At 38.4% G+C, this 19771-nt stretch overlaps 1 protein-coding gene across 1 annotated transcript; it reads left to right on the top strand.

Annotated features, from left to right (window-relative positions):
• Positions 1 to 1906: 1906 nt before the first annotated feature.
• On the top strand, positions 1907 to 13615 carry ntpcr (nucleoside-triphosphatase, cancer-related). Its single transcript, XM_081350208.1, has 5 exons — positions 1907 to 1982; positions 3547 to 3709; positions 3783 to 3879; positions 6734 to 6934; positions 12985 to 13615. The coding sequence occupies exons 1-5, from the start codon at positions 1949 to 1951 to the stop codon at positions 13051 to 13053; spliced, it is 564 nt and encodes a 187-aa protein (XP_081206334.1). The 5' UTR covers positions 1907 to 1948; the 3' UTR covers positions 13054 to 13615.
• The last annotated feature ends 6156 nt before the right edge of the window (positions 13616 to 19771 follow it).

Genomic DNA, 19771 nt, shown 5'->3' with positions numbered 1-19771 from the left:
CACACACACACACACACACACACACACACACACAGACAGACATGCACATACTATTACTTTTTTTAGGTATATACATAAACACGCAATACAGCCAAATTACTCCACGTCATTTATTTTTGTGGAAAGCCAGTGCAGGCCTGAGCGGCGGTCATATTTTGTACCGCAATGCGGTACATCTAGTTTTTATCAAGCTTGTATATTTAAGTTAAGTAGTTTCACTTAAATGACAATTAATAGGTAATTTTCATTGCCATTAAAGTGAACATAAACATACAAGCTTGATAAAACTGATCATTCTAGAAGAAAATTTTAGAGGCTTTTGCTTCTGAACTCTTCATATATATATAGTGTGTGTGTGTGTGTGTGTGTGTGTGTGTGTGTGTGTGTGTGTGTGTGTGTGTGTGTGTGTGTGTGTGTGTGTGTGTGAAATACAAAACAAATAAATGAAAAAACAAACAAAAAAAAACACATTTCAATAGGTGATGTCAATAGGTGGAAAATAATAAAATAGTATTATTTCTTAGTTATTGGCACAAAACCACCTCCACATTCTCTATTGTTTAACTTGAAATAAAATAGTAATTATAAATTAAACTGCGATTGGTTTTAGTTTTGGGCTTTTTAACAGCATGAATTAAAAAGAAAGTGCAGATAATCAGACGAAACTATAAATTAATATAGTATTAAATCCTATAAATAGTATAGTACAATTTATTATTTCTGATTTCTGCTTTTCCTTTAAACCTCTTTGAGAATAAATTCTTTCAGAGTAAAATAAATCTCTTTTTTTTTTTTTTTTCATGAAAATAGCAGATGATTTAATGTTCCTCGTGGTGAAGGAATAAATTCTTGCTCAATTAACTTGCTCAAGACACATTATTCCTTATTTATAAACTAACTTACTTGAGTCGCTCGGGCGCGTGACTCCTCTGCGCCTGCGTCATAACTCTGCTCCCGGAAGTAGCAGTGATACTGATAAGTGTGTGGGATCCTGACCAGGGGCCGTATTCACAAAGAATTTTAAGGCTAAAAGTAGCTCCTAACTGGCGAATTTAGGAGCAACTCCTAAAAATAATGGGCGTGCCACTCCTAACTTTAGTACTCCTAATTTTTTTCACTAAGAGTAATTCACGAAGCATTTTAGCCCTAAAAGTAGCACCTAAGCCTGGGACAGCTTAAAAGAAGTCGAGAGGACTCCTAACTTACTAAGAGCTATTCACAAACTGCTTTTTGTGGCATTTCACGTTGCGATGTTTTGAAATGTGTATGCGGCGGCTACAGGAGCGTCCAATCGCGAGGGAACAATTTTGTATTGTAGGCATAACTATGCAATATAATAACGCCACCAACAACAACCAAAACTAGGCTACTCATTGCATGTAAACTAATTGTATCGTTTCATTGTGAATCAAATTAAAATGTTCTTCTCTTTGCAAACATAGGCAGAGGCATATGTGACAGATTAATTCAATAATATTGCAAAGATATTGCATCAATCCATATGTTTCATTAGGCTAGGCTATTTGTTTTGCCTTACTCTTTATTCATTTAGGCTATTTATTCAGTTATTCATCATGTTCCGTCCTTCGCACTACTTGTGTAGCGCACGCATTCTCAGACCGGTCACCTGTCACTCATCATCGTAGGGGAGGTGTTTGGAATCATTCCCGCGTTACAATCATCAGCCAATCAAGGTGGTCACTTCAGTCAAGCTCGTGCATGAGTAATGACGTCATCCATAGCAACGAAGACTCACTCTTACTTTAGGAGTTGTCATTTTTCTTTACTAAGAGTAGGTCTGAAAGGCGTTATGAATAACTTTTAAGAGAAAACTCCTAGCTAAAATCTTTTAGTGCGATTTAGGAGTACTCCTAGTGGTAAGATAAAATGCTTTGTGAATACGGCCCCTGAACCTGAACTGAACTAAAGCAGCAAGAATCATCTGTGAATGATGAAGCACGTGTTCCTGACTGGCGTTCCCGGTAAAATGCATCAGATATTTACGAAGTAAACACAAAAAAGCCGTGCATCTTGTTCTGCGTGCCATGGAAATGTGAATAAACGCGAAATATATTCGCGTTTACACTTAAAGAAAGTTTAGTTCTTTAAGCATTTACACTTAAAGAAAGTATAGACGACATGCTTTTAGAGATAAGGACTCGTTTTGCATGTTGTTAAATATGATTTAATATACTATTAATTGTGGAATAATAAACTTAACACATCAACAGCCCTCTGAGCTTTGACAGAATTACCACAGTACAGCAATGATAGCAGTGGCATATGTACTACTTTAATATGCAAATTAATTATATTAATCAATTTAATGTAAGCAGTTTAAAAACTTAGCAGTAAATGACAGAGAGAGAGAGGTTTGTTGTCTCTTTGATGTCTTTTAATAGACATTGTACTTCAGAGTCATTAAGACAAACAGTTTTCATAAATACGTTGAGATAAATAATAAATATAGATACTTAAATTAAATCACAATTAATTATATTGATATTAATCAATCACAGTATTCTGACCACTAACTCAAGCAACCAATTTCATACATTATTGGTCTAGAATATCACTTCACAGCATTTTCCTTCTTACATGAAATATTTTTAAATTGGCATTTCATCAGTCAATTAATATGTGCATGTATTAATTTATCTGTTAAATAGCCATGCGGCAAGATCATTTACTACAGAACCCCTAAGAGGACAGGGTGGTGGGAAAAAAAATATGAGATGGGAGGAAAAATAAGCACTTTTGCATTCTCTCGCAGATGTTTTGCATACTACCCCCAAGAAAATTTTGCGTTGAGTTCGCTCACAAAATAGTTGCGTTCCCCCGAAAAACGTTGTGTTTGCTCGCAAAACCTGTTCATCCAACTGTGGAAGACAAAACTTATGTGAGATGAGAGAATGCGAAAGCATTGCCAAATAATTTTTCCTCCCATGTCATTTTTTTTTTCCTTCACCAGATCCCTTTAGGAGCTCTGTAATTTACAGTCAGACATAGGGGTGTAACAATATGTGTCTTGGATAGTTCACCCAAAATAAAAATTACTGTGAAATTACTGTAAACTACTATAAATAATGTTGAATATAATGTATAATAATCCAATGGGGGAATATTTGTGTGTCCTGATAATGCCAAATGTCTGATATTTCTAGTAAAAAGTGGCCTACATTAATTTAACTATATCTAGTCAGTGACAGTGCAAGCATATTCGTCTAAAATAATTCTGTATTTTCAGCTTCAGAATCATGAATATTGTTATTCTGGTGTCTCTATTGTCCTGTGCTTTGGGTTTCCAGTCCAAGCCTATTCATTTACACACACAATGTAAAATCAAAATCAGCATTTTAATCAACAGTTAAAACCTTTTATCATATGTCTCAGAGTATGGCAATAATATCATATCGTGAGTTCAGTATCATGATATCTCGTGACATGAGGGTATCATTACACCCCTAGTCAGACGTCATTATCACCAAATAAAACCATTCAAGGTGAGAGCAAATTACCCCACAATGAAGTGTTTTTCTCCACCAGGTGTGGGTAAGACGACTCTGGTGAAGAGTGTGTGTGAGGCTGTGGTGTCCGCCGGGGTCTCTGTCAGTGGTTTCTACACAGAGGAGGTCCGAGAGAGAGGCAGGAGAGTGGGCTTTGATGTGGTCACGCTCACAGGTGATCGAGGACGTCTGTCCAGACTCAGGTATCGTCTCTCCATCAATCAGACGCTTTTAGTGCTGTTGTCGTCCACTAACACACTCTCTGTTTGATCCCAGCTCTGAATCCGCCGCAGGTGGACGTGAACACAGGGTCGGACAGTACGTGGTCGATCTTCAGTCGTTTGAGAGTCTGGCACTCCCTCTTTTCAGAAACGTATGGATGATATAAACAAACTACAGTAAATGCATACTAAAAATATAATGGATTTTCTTATCTAAATTGATGTATGATATACAGAATATTGGGGGAAAAATGAGGAAAAGCCTAAATTCAATATGTTCATCATATAAAGCGATCAAGTCTCTTCAGAAAATTTGGACTGAACCGCTTAATTCATATGGATTAGTTTTATGATCTCTTTATGAACTTTTTAAAGCTTCAAAGTGGTAGTTAGCTCTCAGAATTCATCAAAAAGATCTTTATTTGTGTTTCAAAGATGAACGAAAGTCTTCCGGTTTTGGAACGACATGAGGGAGAGTAGCCTAATTAATGACAGAAATTTCATTATTGGGTGAACTATCCCTTTAAGAGACTGAGCGTCAGTGGGCGGGGCCTGTGGTGCAATGATGTATAACTATTCGTTGATGTCTTGCTCATAATGCAAATGTATTTGCCCATGTGACATCACAGATCCCACAATATCTACACAAGCCATTTTTGTAGCTTGATTAAAGGAGAACTCCGGTCAATTTTAACATTGAGCTCATTTTTTTGTACATTTGGAGTGCTGTCAGTACAGAGAACAACGACAAAAATCGGTGTTGCCTACACCGTGTTATCCTCTTTTTAAAATTTGCAACCTGTTGACTTCATTGGGGCAAGTTTTAAACCTGCTTTTAGCCTCTTAACATCCTTGATGTGTCATTACAAGTGCACAGGTCATGTGAGTGATTCCTTTAGAGTTAACACGGGTGAATCTGACAGCAGTAGATGTGAAAGATATGAATAAAAATGAAGTTAATTCGGCCAGCGCTCATACCTGTATTTACATCCTGTTTTCGGTTGAAGTCCAAAGTAGTCGATTGTCGAGTTCACGCGCATATGTTTAGTTACCAATGATCACGCGCGTGAACTCGACAATCGACTACTCGACAATCGTCGGATTGGAAGCCCTTCTGATGTAAATTCGTGACTTCGCTCATTCCCTCTTATTTTCCCTCTTCTTTGTTATTTATTCAATTATTTATTTCATCGGAACGTCGTCTCTTTGGTCGTGTGTCGGCCATATCAAAATTCTCAAGAATATACCATTTTTAACGTTAGTCGTTGTCTAGGACATCTCCTCTAGCTAACTTCCCACTTCATGCTTCTCTCTCCTCCACCCCTCCCCCCCTCCCCTTCATGTGCACGCGCACTAACCCCCCCACCCCCACATCCACATCCACATCATTCTCGTCGGTTATTGCCTGGAACACTGTTTGTTATGTTTCGTGGTCCAGGCTGGGCCAGTTTGTTTTTCTTGCCGTTTGTGGAGCCTGGGCTGTCTACAGAGACCGCGTTTTTTTACAGTGTGTTCAGGGGACAGGCAGCGAGCGGATAGTGAGGAGATGTTTGCTGGATGTGACAAAAAAATGTTTTGGCCTAAAAAACGCGTGACATCGCTTAGAGCAGCTTTAACACGTAAGGTGACCCTTGGTGTCAGTTATTTAAGATAATAAAAACATAACAGTTCATTTTGTAAGGTCTTAATACACCACTCAAAACATAGTTATGTATATTATAATGGATTTCTGAAAATAGATACTCCTAAATTGTACACATTGCACCTTTAAATAAATGGTTTGTCTATAGTGAGGAGGATGTTTTAAGCTATGAAACTGGCAGGATGTTTTAATGGTGCAAAGACCTATAATATGTCAACAGATCAAGGCAAATTTGATCTTATTCTTCTGGTGAAATCTTATTCACTGGAAATTTTGCAGCACTCAGTCATTTCAGGTTTGAACTTCCTTATCTTCACCACTATGCTACCATCATACACACATATTTCATCTGTCTGTGAGCCATAGTCATGCATTCCTGACTGACACATTTAGTGTGTCTGGAGCCAGAGCCTTCATGTTCATCATCTTTGCTAGTTAGCGTAGGATGTGCCGTGTACGAGACCTGAAACCTTTGAATGAACTTTAATGTTATTTGAGTATCATTAAAGGGATATTTCACTCAAAAATGAACATTCTCTCATTAATTTCTCACCCTCATGTCGTTCCAAACCCGTAAGACTTTCGTTCATCATCAGAACACAAATGAAGATCTTTTTGATCTCCAACATGAAAGATGATGAATGTTTATATGTGAATAAAATCCTAAATTCAACCTGTTCATCATATAAAGTAATCGTGTCTCTTCAGATTTATATGGATTAGTTTTACGATCTCTTTATGAACTTTTGAAGCATCAAAGTGGTAGTTGCGTATAGTCAATGGAGGGACAGAAAGCTCTCAGATTTCATCAAAAATATCTTCATTTGTGTTCTGAAGATGAATGAAAGTCTTGAATAATTAATAGCAGAATTTAAATTTTTTGGGTGAACTATCCCTTTAACTTCTATTTTACTTCAAGTAACGAAATGGTTTAGTTTTAGTTAAGTATAATAACCCTGATGCATTTGACACAATAGAAGTACAACCACCAGTTATCAACACCAGAAATGGCATGACTAAAAGAATAATTCTGGCATTGATGCATATTAATACGAACTTAAAAGATGTAATTGTGAAAGTGTGAGTGACATTTGAGAGTTGTGGAGGAGGGGAACATCATCACACAATAATAAATTCATGTTATGATCATATTAAATGCTTTTCTGTCATTTTTTTGGGCAGCCACAGGTCACAGTCTACTTTTGTGTTTCATAAAAGTAAGAAAATCATACGGGTTCGGAACAACATAAGGGTGATTACTAAATAAGTAACACTGTAAAACATCATGCAGAAAGTTTGTTAAACATGTTTAGATTTGAGTTACTTCATGTGAAGTTTCATTATCTGGTGTTCTTATCAAACAGATGCGTGAGGGAAGCAAGAAGGTGTTTGTCATCGATGAGATCGGAAAGATGGAGCTGTTCAGCCAAGCGTTTATCCGTGCGGTGAGACAGACTCTGGACGCCTCCAGCTGTTCAATCCTGGGCACCATCCCTGTTCCTAAAGGAAAACCTCTCGCACTGGTGGAGGAAGTGCGCAGCCGACAGGACGTCAAGATATTTTTGGTGAAAATGTGATTTACATCACTGGAATTTTCCATGCAAACATCCTTGGCACCTTTCATTTACAGGCAACACTTAAACTTACAGTAGAGAGATACTGCAGATGGAAACTTATTTTAGTTTGTTCTTATCCTTTTCCTACTTCAAAGAATTTATATCACCCTATAATAGTCATAAACATATTTAGGCCTAAATTTACAATTTAAGTATTTGTTTTGCATGTAAAATGTTAATTCATTTGGATTACACGGTTTTAACAAACAAACAAATACTTCTATGTACCTTTTGGCCCGCTAGCAGTTAGAAAAGCATGCATTTTGTGGAAGAATATTTTAGTTGTGCTTTGGCTCTGCGTGATCGTGCGGATGAATATGACCCTTCACAATAGATAATCCTTTACAGTGAACTCTGTTAGAGAGCTACATATGGCAGTTTATTTGTTCAGTAAAACACCTTACTCAACAGGGCTGCGTTTCCCATGAGCATTGTCAGCTGATCATAGAACAATTGCCACCAATGGTCTCTATGATCAACTTATGCTTACGATGCTTTTGGGAAGAACAGCCCTGTTGAGTCATAAAAACTGTTGAGTCACTTTTACAACATTTCAAGTCCCTCAGTTCTCGCCACCTCCAAAAAGCCAAGCTGATGTTGATTCTTGTGTTATTACGAGCTGTGTCATGTTGTTTTAGCCAGCAGACTCTCCTCTGGTCTGCGTTTGTTTTAAACGGGTGATTCCCCGGAGACTTCGCTGATCATGTCAAACTTTTGTCGCTCGTTGTGAAAAATAACCTCTAACACTCCCACACCACACACACACACACACACACACACCCTCAACTAATATGAAGGTAAAACAGTAGCAAAACTCGAGAGCTTGCTAATTTGAATGTGAGAACTTGTAAAATTAATATTTGTATTTGTAAGTTGAAATTTATACTTGCAGCTCTGATGTGAAAAGCTGCATCTATCGATTTGCACACACAGACAATACTCAGAACACCTGTGTTTTGAATTCGAAGTTGCAGATTAATAGTTACAAATGTGTAAAGTGTCATTTACATAAACAAAATGACAGGCACAATTGTGTACTACACATTTATCTTTGTGCTTTAGTTCAGTTTCGTTGTACAACCACAAGTCGGCACTCACAACCTCTCATATCTGGCAGTACAGCTTCAAATCCTAGCGCTTTGACTTTTGCTACTCTTTTTGCGATATGCCTGTAGCAAAACTCACTCGTGCACTTGTAAATGCAGACTTGCGAGAGCAGAGTCGGGGGCGGGGCTGGGGTCGGAATGAAGTCATTTTATTGGTCGATGCCTCACCAATGAACAACGCCAGCCACAATGCAAACATTTGTATGCATATGTATCAGCTATTTTTTAAAACGCTTGGAAAATATTTTTATGAAATAGCATTAGTTTTACTGGAATAGTTTTACAGAATATGAGCGCAACGCGTTTAATTGAGACAGTGGTATTAAAAGACCAAACAGGAAACACCATATAGCCTATACAGAAAAAAATTGAGCACAGAATATGAACGCAACGCGTTTAATTGTACGTTTTCCTCGAAACCCAAGAAAACGCTTAATGAGGCTTAATGGACCAACAGTTATAAAATAAAAATTAAAAACAATAAAAAAAACATAATTTGTTACTTTATTAATAAAACACTAGGCAGCAAGTTTATTTGCACTGAACACACATTTGCTTATATATATATATATATATATATATATGAAGAGTTCAGATGCTCGTATATTTAAATTCAATAATTTCACTTAAATGGCAGTGAAGATTACCTATTAATTATCATTTAAGTGAAATTACTGAACTTAAATATACGAGTTCGATGAAAATGATCATTCTATAAGAAAATTTCAAATGGCATTTAGAGGCTTTTGCATCTGAACTCTTCATATATATATATATATGTGCCAATTCCATTGCAATATGAAAATGCACCTAAATTATCTGATAAGAATGTAAAATGTATACCTTAATATGCAATGTAAGTCGCTTTGGAAAAATGTAAATGTTTTAAATATTCACCCTAGCCTAACTGTTGGACACACAAAAACAAACAAAACATAAATAAATTATATATATATATATATATATATATATATATATATATATATATATATATATATATATATATATATATATATATATATATACGTACGTGTGTGTGTGTGTGTGTGTCTTTTACAGTCTATGGTATATATACCATATATATATAGGGCATATATATATATGGCATATGTCATATGTTTTACGTCATATTCTGTGCTCATCTGCTTTTCTGTAGTATGCATTAGCATTGTGTCTACTGAGTTTGATAATTTCGTTTATTTATTTTAATATCAGTCTAATGCATTAAGCCATGTTAGTGTTTCAGTGCACGCGGGTTTCGTGACATCATCGAACTCCCATTTCATTGGCTAGGTGCCAACCAATAAAACGGCTCCTTTGACCCCCCCTCTCACCGCCTTTGAGTTTCAAGTGCACAAATTAGTTTTGCACCTGATATATCGCGAAAAGAGTAGCAAAAGTCAAGGCGCGAAATTTGAAATTGCAGTGACAGATTTGAGAAGCTGCAAGTGCTTAATTGAGGAAGTACCGCGAATGTGAACGTAAGATTAAACGCAAAATATATATTACAAGTTTGTGTCTGTCGTTGTATTTCTGTGAATGGCATTTTACACATTTGTGTCTACTTGTCTGCAGCTTCAGATTCAGAATACAGGTTTGTGACTATTGTTTGCGAGTGCAAATTTCAACATTCAACTTCAGATTTTTATTTTACAGGTTTTCACATTGGAGCTGTGAGTGTAAATGTTCATGTACAAGTACGAATATTTATTGTACAAGTTCTCAAATTCACATTTACATGCTCTCGAGTTTTGCTACTGTTTTACCTTCATAAACTAACCTCTGCCACACTGACACCAGACACACACACATACACTCAACTAACCTCTGCCACACTGACACCAGACACACACACATACACTCAACTAACCTCTGCCACTCCGACACCAGACACACACACACACACACACACACACACACACACACACACACTCAACTAACCTCTGCCACTCCGACACCAGACATACACACACACACACACACACACACACACACACACTCAACTAACCTCTGCCACTCCCACACCAGACACACACACACACTCAAATAACCTCTGCCGCTCCCACACACACACACACAGAGACAGACACACACTCAACTAACCTCTGCCACTCCGACGCCAGACACACACACAGACACACACACTCAACTAACCTCTGCCACTCCCACACCAGACACACACACACACACACACACACACACACACACACACACACACACACTCACTCAACCAACCTCTGCCACTCCGACACCAAACACACATACACACACACACACACACAGACACACACTCAACTAACCTCTGCCACTCCGACACCAGACACACACACACAGACACGCACTCAACTGACCTCTGCCACTCCCACACCAGACACACACACACACACACACACACACTCACTCAACCAACCTCTGCCACTCCCACACCAGACACACACACACACTCAACCAACCAACCTCTGCCACTCCGACACCAAACAAACACACACACACACACACACACACACAGACACACACTCAACTAACCTCTGCCACTCCGACACCAAACACACACACACACACACACACACACCAGACACACACACACACACACACACACACTCACTCAACCAACCTCTGCCACTCCGACACCAAACACACACACACACACACACACACAACTAACCTCTGCCACTCCCACACCAGACACACACACACTCAACCAACCTCTGCCACTCCGACACCAGACACACACACACACACACACTCGACTAACCTCTGCCACTCCGACACCAGACACACACACACACACACACTCACTCAACTAACCTCTGCCACTCCGACACCAGACACACACACACACACACACACACACACACACACACACACTCACTCAACTAACCTCTGCCACTCCGACACCAGACACACACACACACACACACACACACACACACACACACACACACACACACACACACACACTCAACTAACCTCTGCCACTCTGACACCAGACACACACACACACACACACACACACACACTCAACTAACCACTGCCACTCTGACACCAGACACACACACACACTCAAATAACCTCTGCCGCTCCCACACACACACACACTCAACTAACCTCTGCCACTCTGACACCAGACACACACACACACACACACACACACACACACACACACACACACACACACACACACACTCACTCAACTAACCACTGCCACTCCGACACCAGACACCAGACACGCGTCAAAGCATCCCGAGCAACTCTATTTACGGATATGACGAGACACACACGGGTGAGTGACGTATGTACGCAATTTCCCGCGAAAACCATCCAGACAGATCTAATATATAAACACGTATAATAGGCTTACCATAGTGAATCAGAGTAAGACAAAAACACATTTTGGTAGAAGGATTGATGATGTATTGACTCGTTTAAATTTGAACCAAAAAAGTTATATAGTGTACCTTTAATATGATGCACATTTGCCAGTCATACAGTACTGTGCAAAAGTCTTAGGCATGTTAGTTATTTATATCTTTTGCTGTAGTGTGTCAGTAGGAAATATCAGTTACATTTCCAAACATTCTTTTTGCCATAAACTGTAATAATCCAGTGAGATTTGTGTCTGCACAAGGAGTCTGACAACAGCCAGTATGATCTGATCTCACCATCATCGAGTCCGTCTGTGATTACATGAAGAAACAGAAGAAACTGAGACAATAAATCCAGAAGAACTGCGGGAACGTCTCCGAGACGCTTGAAGAAACCTTCCTGCAAAGCTTCCTGAAGAACTATGCGCAAGTGTACCTGGACAAAAGCCGTTTTAAACGCAAAGGGTCGTTACACCATATATTGATTTGAATTAGTTAATAGAAGTTAAATCATAAATAAATTCAATTTGTGATTTTATTTTTGAAAGCATTCTCACTTTCCAGCTTTTTAACACAAGTGCCAGTGCTTTCACAGCTCTGTAGCTTTGCAGGAAGGTTTCTTCAAGCGTCTCGGAGACGTTCCCGCAGTTCTTCTGGATTTAGTTTGTCTCAGGGATATTAACATGCATAAGACTTTTGCACAGTACTGTACATTAATGAAATTGTGAATTTTTTCACATAATAAATTCATAAATCTTAGTTTATTTTCATCACCAAAAGTGCCATGCGCAAACTTCCCCATAAGATATATTATGCACAAAAAGGGAAATGGAAGCGTGGCTACATTTGAGCGTTCATCCGTGAGTCATTGTCCAGTGTGTTTAGACCAGCATGTGATGAATCCAGGCGTCTGGAAACATACGCTGTGAACCAGTGCAGGTTTACATGTGTCGTGTGCTGATCTGATGCTTGATAACTCAGATTCCTTTACACTGCTGATTGTTGTCTGTATGGAGTCTGCGCCCACATCAACAGAAGCTCCACAGGACTCAAACTTGCATTGTTCACCAAATTCTATGCATTCCACAATTACTCGTTTATTTATTCAATATTCTTCGTAACGGCATATTGAAAGTGTTTTGAAAAACAAGTATTTAAAGGGGCTAAATGTAAGAATTTTCATGTTTTAATCACTTTTTTTTTATTGCCAATGTGTGAACAGTTTGTAATGAATCTTAAAAATTGAATCTATATCACGAGATAAAGGCTTTTCTAGTTATTAATCCACTAGAGCTTGCTCTTTATGAACTTGCAAACTCTATGAAATTATTTAAAAAGTCTTATTAATCACAAACAACTTGGAAAAAATCATGCAAACTTGAGCTGGGAACTTTCTGCAGTGGATGTTTAACTAACAATTCAGCCTTTATTTTCGCTCATTTCACAATTGCTCATCCTTTCCGTTCTCATTTTCTTCAGAAAATGTAATATTCCAGTTAAGTTGTGCTGTCTGTTTTTCCTCCCACAGGTCACAAAGGAAAACAGAGACACGATCTTTGATGAAATTGTGTCTGCTGTACAAGAGTGCGTGAAGTAAAAGAGGAGGAACTGATAAACTACTGATAATATATTTCTCAAGTCATTTTCATTTCATTCAAGCGCTCATGAGCGCTTCAATATAGTGCAGTGTGTTAAATACATGCATGCATTATATGTATTAACACGTCTCATAATGGATCGACCCCTGCATTATTGATTCGGAGCAAGCGCACTGGAGGAAGGGAGTGTGAGAGTCACGGAGAGGAGATGATGCTCCTATGAAGTCTCGTCAGGCCTTAAATGCTCTTCGACAGCTTCAGATCCATAAAGAGGCCACTGAGGCGCCGACCTTTCCTCTCTCAGAGACGTGTACTTCCTGTGTCTACATTTGCCATTAAACAGGAAAATAAATTCGTATTTGAGTTGACAACACTTTCAGGCTTCCAGATGTTTAATTTATCCTCAGATATGGAAAAGCGTGCCTTAATATGCCTTTAAAAAATGCATGTCTTCTTTAGAACACAGAAGGAAAAAAAAAATTTATGATTCTATTTTTGAATAGGAAAATACTTAAATTGATGTTGTTATTCACTAAAACCTTCCTGTGCAAATGAAATTTGAGAGCTACAACTCTTGAAAGGATAACAACATAAATATTGATAGAATAACACCATAAATTTGGCTTTTCTTCACCCAAAGCTTTAATGTGACTTCAGAAGACTTGGAATGTGGTCACATGAACTACTGTTATGGTGGGGTTTATGGGGGGGCACTTGACAATCCCTGGTCAATATATGCTTTTGCCAAGCAATTCTGGAAAACCTCTTGTGTGTTCAACAAGAAAGATGGACAGGTTTTGAATGACTAAAAAGTAAATGATGACAGAATTTATTTTTTATGAACATATTCCTTAAACACAAAAAAAGTATTGACATATGCATCGAGTATTATAAAAAAAATGGAAAAAAATAAGAGTCGTTCAGCATGATCACAGATGGCCAATGCAATGCTATTAATCGAATCACAACTGTTAACTTTTTTTTGTAGGCATATTGACATTAATGCATGTAATATTGTTGGAGCATGCAAAAAAATAATGATCACAGATGGCCAATGCAATTCTATTAAGCCAACCTCAACAGCTTTCCCCCCAATTTATCATTTTTGATCTCACTTTAAGCATTTTTAAGCACTGCATTTGAAATAAAAATAAGGAATTTAGCAAGAAAAAGTGCTCGAGAAAGTTGTGTGCTCGTGTTAAGCCTATAGTGTTAATATGTGAGATCAATCAAATAAAAAATTTATCTATCTACCATTGCATTTGCATTAATTAGTGAAGATATTCTCTTACATGTGCTGTGGTCAGACCTCTTTCACAAACACAACTCAACTGTGCTTTTGTCTTATATGAATAAAATGTTGAGTTTTTGCAGGACTGAGGTCTAGAGATGAACGGGTCCAAGGGTCAGTTGGATAACAGTTTGTCCAAATGCAAAGGAAGGAGAAAGGCCACTGCCAGGAGAGATGTGCGTCACAGAGCTTTCTGTGCCAGTTTTCAGACACAGGTCTCTGATGAATCATCTGGTGAAGTCCATGTTTTAGTGTGTATAGAGTTTCTCAAAAAGTGTTTAAAATTTAATACGAAATGACATCCACAGCCTATTTTACTTGCATGTTCTGTCGCAAGTTACTCAAGAATGTGTCTTCAGTGCACGGCCCCATAAAAAGTGTTGAAACATCACTTGCGATAGAAACACAGTTGCGATAGTCTTTTCTCCCCTATTGTGACGTATATCCGAGTGAAATGGCTTCTCGAACAAGAAAAATGTAGGGTGGGGCTTGATTTTGTCTGTGGGGAATTGGTTGGATGGTTGTGGTTTGCTATTGGTGGATCTCGTGTGAGTGACAGGTTGCCCCGCCCTCGTCATCAGAGAAGAGAAGAGATGCTGCAAGGTATTAAATGCGGTTAAATGTCACTCTTAAAGTTGTGTGGGATGGCGGTAAATTAAGCGTGACCTTCTGTGACGTCACAATCACGATGCATTATGGTCTATGGATCTCCCTGAAGCGTACATATTGAAGGTCTGTCCAAATAAACTTCCCTCTCCCACTTGACGAAGTTGAACGCCCTTCAAAATGGCGGCGGGGAAGTTCTTGTGGAAGTTCACGAGTGCATATCTTAAAGTTAAACACAGCCCAGGTCATTTGAAGGTGAAGGGCTGCAGAGGGCCAGACAGATTGAGAAAGGGATTGTGGGTAGAGTTGTGGCTGTCAGGGGACTGGTGAGGGTCATTCGTCGCTATTCTCCTAAAGTCAGTGCCAATCGCCTGCAGTGGCAGCACAGATGGATTACATAACCGTGCTGACGCCCGTCCCGTTCCTCACCCACTGCGACGGCATCTCTGCCAGAGACCACTGACCCCATATGCATCTGTTCTCCAACCTTTATCTCTATCTGTCTTCTTGCATAAGCAACCAGTGAATAGCATGTGCCCTGGGAAATAAATTTAACCATGAATGATTCACATGAAAGGGTAATTGCATTTGTTTCCAGTTAAGTAGATATATAAAGACTAATTTTACCTAATAAAGATTATATCTTTACATTTTCCAATGTTTTGCCTATGCAAAACTCACCACCACAATATGGTGTTAATGGTAGGGTGTCATGTTACTATGGTGGTTGCTAGGTCATAGCTATGCAATTGTTAAGTAGATTTTAGCATATTGATATGCAGTTGCTAGGGTATTCTGTGTGTTTGCATGTTTCTATGCAATTGACTGTTAGCATGCCATGTACCCATGTGGTTGGTAGGATTTTTTTTGATAGTTTCCAGAGTGTTGCTATGCAGTCGCTAGGGTATTATGGGTGGTTGCATTGCTAGGTTGTTGCTATGCAATTACTAAGTCATTCTAAGGAGCTGTTAGTATGTGGCTATGCAATTATATGCAATATAATGTTTTGTGTGGTTTACAGGGTGTTGCTAATTGCTAGGGTGTTTGTACTGGTTGTTAGGTCATTGCTATGCAGTTGCTAAGGTGTTCTAGCTGGTTACTAGGTCATTGCAAATGCTATGCAATTGTTAAGTAGATGCTAGCATATTGATATGCAATTGCTAAGGAATTGTGAGGGGCTGTTAGAATGTTGACGTGATTACTAGGATCTTTTGGGTGGTTTCCAGGGTGTTGCTATGCGGTCGCAAGGGTATTCTGGGTGGCTGCATTGCTAGGATGTTGCTATGCAGTTGCTAAAGCATTCTGAGGTACTGTTAGTGTGTTGCTATGCGATTACTAGAATGTTTTGGGTGATTTCCAGGGTGTTTCTATGCAGTTGCTAGGATAGTTTGGGTGTCTGCATTGCTAGGATGTTACTATGCAGTTGCTAGGGTATTCTGGGGGGCTGTTAGTGTGTTGCCTTGCGATTACTAGGATGTTTTGGGTGGTTTTAAGGGGTGTTGCTATGCAGTTGCAGTTTCTAGGGTATTCTGGGTGGTTGCATTGCTAGGATGTTGATATGCCATTGCTAAGGCATTCTGAGGGGCTGTTAGTGTGTTGCTATGCGATTACTAGAATGTTTTGGGTGGTTTCCAGGGTGTTGCTATGCAGTTGCTTGTGCATTCTAGGTTTGCATTGTATTGTGTTGCACTTATACAACTGCCAATTAAAAATAATTAAATGGTAAAATAATTCCACCCTCAGGCTTCTATGACATTCTGGTCTCTAAAATCTGTCGCTTCTTTCAAAATAGGCCACGTTTTCTCATATGTTTAACGGTCTGATGGGTAAGTTTGATTGCTTAGAAAAGTAATTGCATTATATTTGAGGTAATATTAGCCTACTAAAGATTCAGCATAAATGTTGACTCATTCACTTTTAACACCCGAGCATCATTACGCCCAACGATTTTGCATCCTGTTTTTCATTCATTTTCCTCTAAAATTGCTTTCAGAGCCGTTCCCTTGTGCGCACTAAAGATGAGTTAAGCCTCAGCGAAAATGGACAGAAGCAATTTCTAGAAGTCTGCTTTATCTTAGCTTGCAGAACAGACTTGGTCATAACCACGAGCGTCTGCCCATAAGAGCCCCTCCATCCGGTGCCAACACATACAGATGGTGAGAAGAGTGTGTGTGTGTGTGTGTGTATTTCTTCCCTCATTGACAGAGCCATCAACACAAAGCCTTACTGAATAAGCATGTTTGGACGCCTTCGAATCGGCTTTCATTTCCATATCGCTGACATGCATTCATAGAGGGCAGACGCTAAATGCCCAAGCCCTCCCTGACTGAAGCCCAGGGGGTTTACACAGTCTCGGGACTACAGAAAAGAGCGAGGGAGCTTTTGTGAGCACCCTTTTAATATATTACAGTGTACAACAAGCTTCCTCACACATTGAGATGAATCACAACAGACAGGCGTGCTGCCAATTAACCACTGCCTCAGAATACAACAAATGAGAGATGCTCTCTGAACAAAGCAGCGTTTGGAGAATAAAGAGGGAGACGGCAGCATATATTAGTCTGAGATAATGAATTGGTAAATGCATAAAAGATAGACTTTGGAAATTAAAGTCAGCACAATATTTTGTTCAAAAGGATGAGGCAGAATTCAGGGGTCTTGAAATGTGTTAAAAGTTAATGATAATTCAAATAAAATGATTATATACAACAACAATAAAATTACATCCAAAGCCTTTTTTGTCATTTTAATAATTAATAATGTATTTGAATACTCTACATTTAAGGGCTTGTTAGTTTTTCAGAGAATATTGATTGCAATACTAAAATATTTGCAAATAGTTTAACAAATAAATTCAGTTGATTTTTTTATTGAATTAATTTATGTATGCATATATGTTTATTTTATTTTATTTGGTTTGGTATTTTAATTGATTGACAGCAGAAACAGTCAAAACTGCTTATTAGATTTCAGATTTACACATTTAACCCTTTGTTTGTGTATTGAATGATTTGCAGTTAATCAAATTATAATTCAGTTCATTTTTAATTGATTAACAGGTGAAATACAGTCAAAACTGCTTATTAGATTTATAATTATATCAGATTTACTCATTTAACCCTTTGTTTGCGCATTGAATTATTTGCAATTAAACAAATTATAATTCATTCAGTTCATTTTTTAATTGATTGACAGCTGAAATAGTCAAAACTGCTCATCAGATTTATTTACAGTATATCAGATTTATCTATTTTTAGAGACCTCTTCCTTCTGTTCGTTGAGTTTATCCCTCCTCCACCCGTTCTCCTCACTATAGTATTAACCAGCAGATCCGGGCCAAAGCTCAGAGCACATTTAACCATACGTTTGCATATTGAATTATTTGCAATTAGTTAATAAATGATAATTAATTCAGTTAATCGTTTAAATTGATTGACAACTCAAATACAGACTAAACTGATCTATATATATATATGTATGCTTGTGTGTGTGTGCGCGCGTGCGTGTGTGTGTGTGTGTGTGTGTGTGTGTATATCAGATATTAATATTCTACATTTAATCATTTGTTTGCATAACCTTTAACCTGAGAGCAGAACAAAAGTACAGGGCCGAACACAAGAGCAGAAGTTCAGTGTAAAAGCGCTGCGAGCCGTGATCAAACACTCAACGCGTGTAGAGTTTCACCTCTGAGGACACACAGATCAAAGCCATGAGGAAGACCACAGTAAAGAGAGATATAAAAGCACAGATCACTGGAGACCAGAACACGACTACAAACACTCAGACACCCGTTCATGAGCAAAACACTCTCACGTCTATTCAACCAGCACGTTTGATGCAATAAAGCTAGACTGCAGGTTAAATTAACTGCATGCTTCTCTCGGTTTATTACAGTTCAGGTGTTTTGTAAGTTCTTAAATATGAAGCCTTTTTACTCAAGATGGCTTCAAAGGAGCGAGCAAAGATGAGCATAACTGATATCTAAAAAAAAAGTCGTCTTTTCACTTACATTTAGATGTTTAAATAGAATAAAATGCCAACAATAAAAAGAACTAGCCAAGTTAGCGGGTTACCTTAAAGGGTAACTTGCGCCAAAATTGAACCTAGGCTCTTTTTGTTAATCTGCCCGAGTCAAACTTTCATTTAAAAGCATAATTAGACTGGAAACGCCACTTTTAAGATTGACCGTATTTTCGTTTTCGGTCAAATTGCCTTTTGAATGGGAGTGCTTGGGGAACTTCTATGATAGCATCAAAATCACTATTTTTAAAACACTAATGCGGCTCGACACAACATGAAACTGTGCTGGAAGTATCACCAGAGGCTCTACACATGAACTCCAGCACTGAGAACATTGTTTGTGTACACAGAGTTTACTAAAAAGAAAGGTTTTGTAGGACTTTATCAGTTAGTGTTTCCGGTGGCTGGAATTTTGTCAGTCAAAAGTAGTCGATCTGCATTCAATTTCATTCCATTTTTATAAAGTGAGTCGTAAAAAATCTTTCTTTTTAGTAAACTCTGTGTACACAAACACTGTTCTCAATGCTGGAGTTCATGTGTAGAGCCCCTGGTGATACTTCCAGCACAGTTCCATGTTGTGTCGAGCCGCATTAGTGTTTTAAAAATAGTGATTTTTGATGCTATCATAGTCGTGCCCTATGCACTCCCAATCAAAAGGCATTTTGACCGAAAACGAAAATACAGTCAAACTTAAAAGTGGCGTTTCCATTCTAATTATGCTTTTACAATGCAAGTTTGACTCGGGTAGATTAAAAAAAAAGAGCCTAGGTTCAATTTTGGCGAGAGTTACCCTTTAAAAG

Source organism: Scardinius erythrophthalmus, assembly GCF_964197995.2.
Source record: "Scardinius erythrophthalmus genome assembly, chromosome: 21".
Classification (NCBI taxonomy): domain Eukaryota; kingdom Metazoa; phylum Chordata; class Actinopteri; order Cypriniformes; family Leuciscidae; genus Scardinius; species Scardinius erythrophthalmus.
Note: the sequence above shows the minus strand (reverse complement) of the source record. Positions and strands in the feature narration are given on the sequence as shown.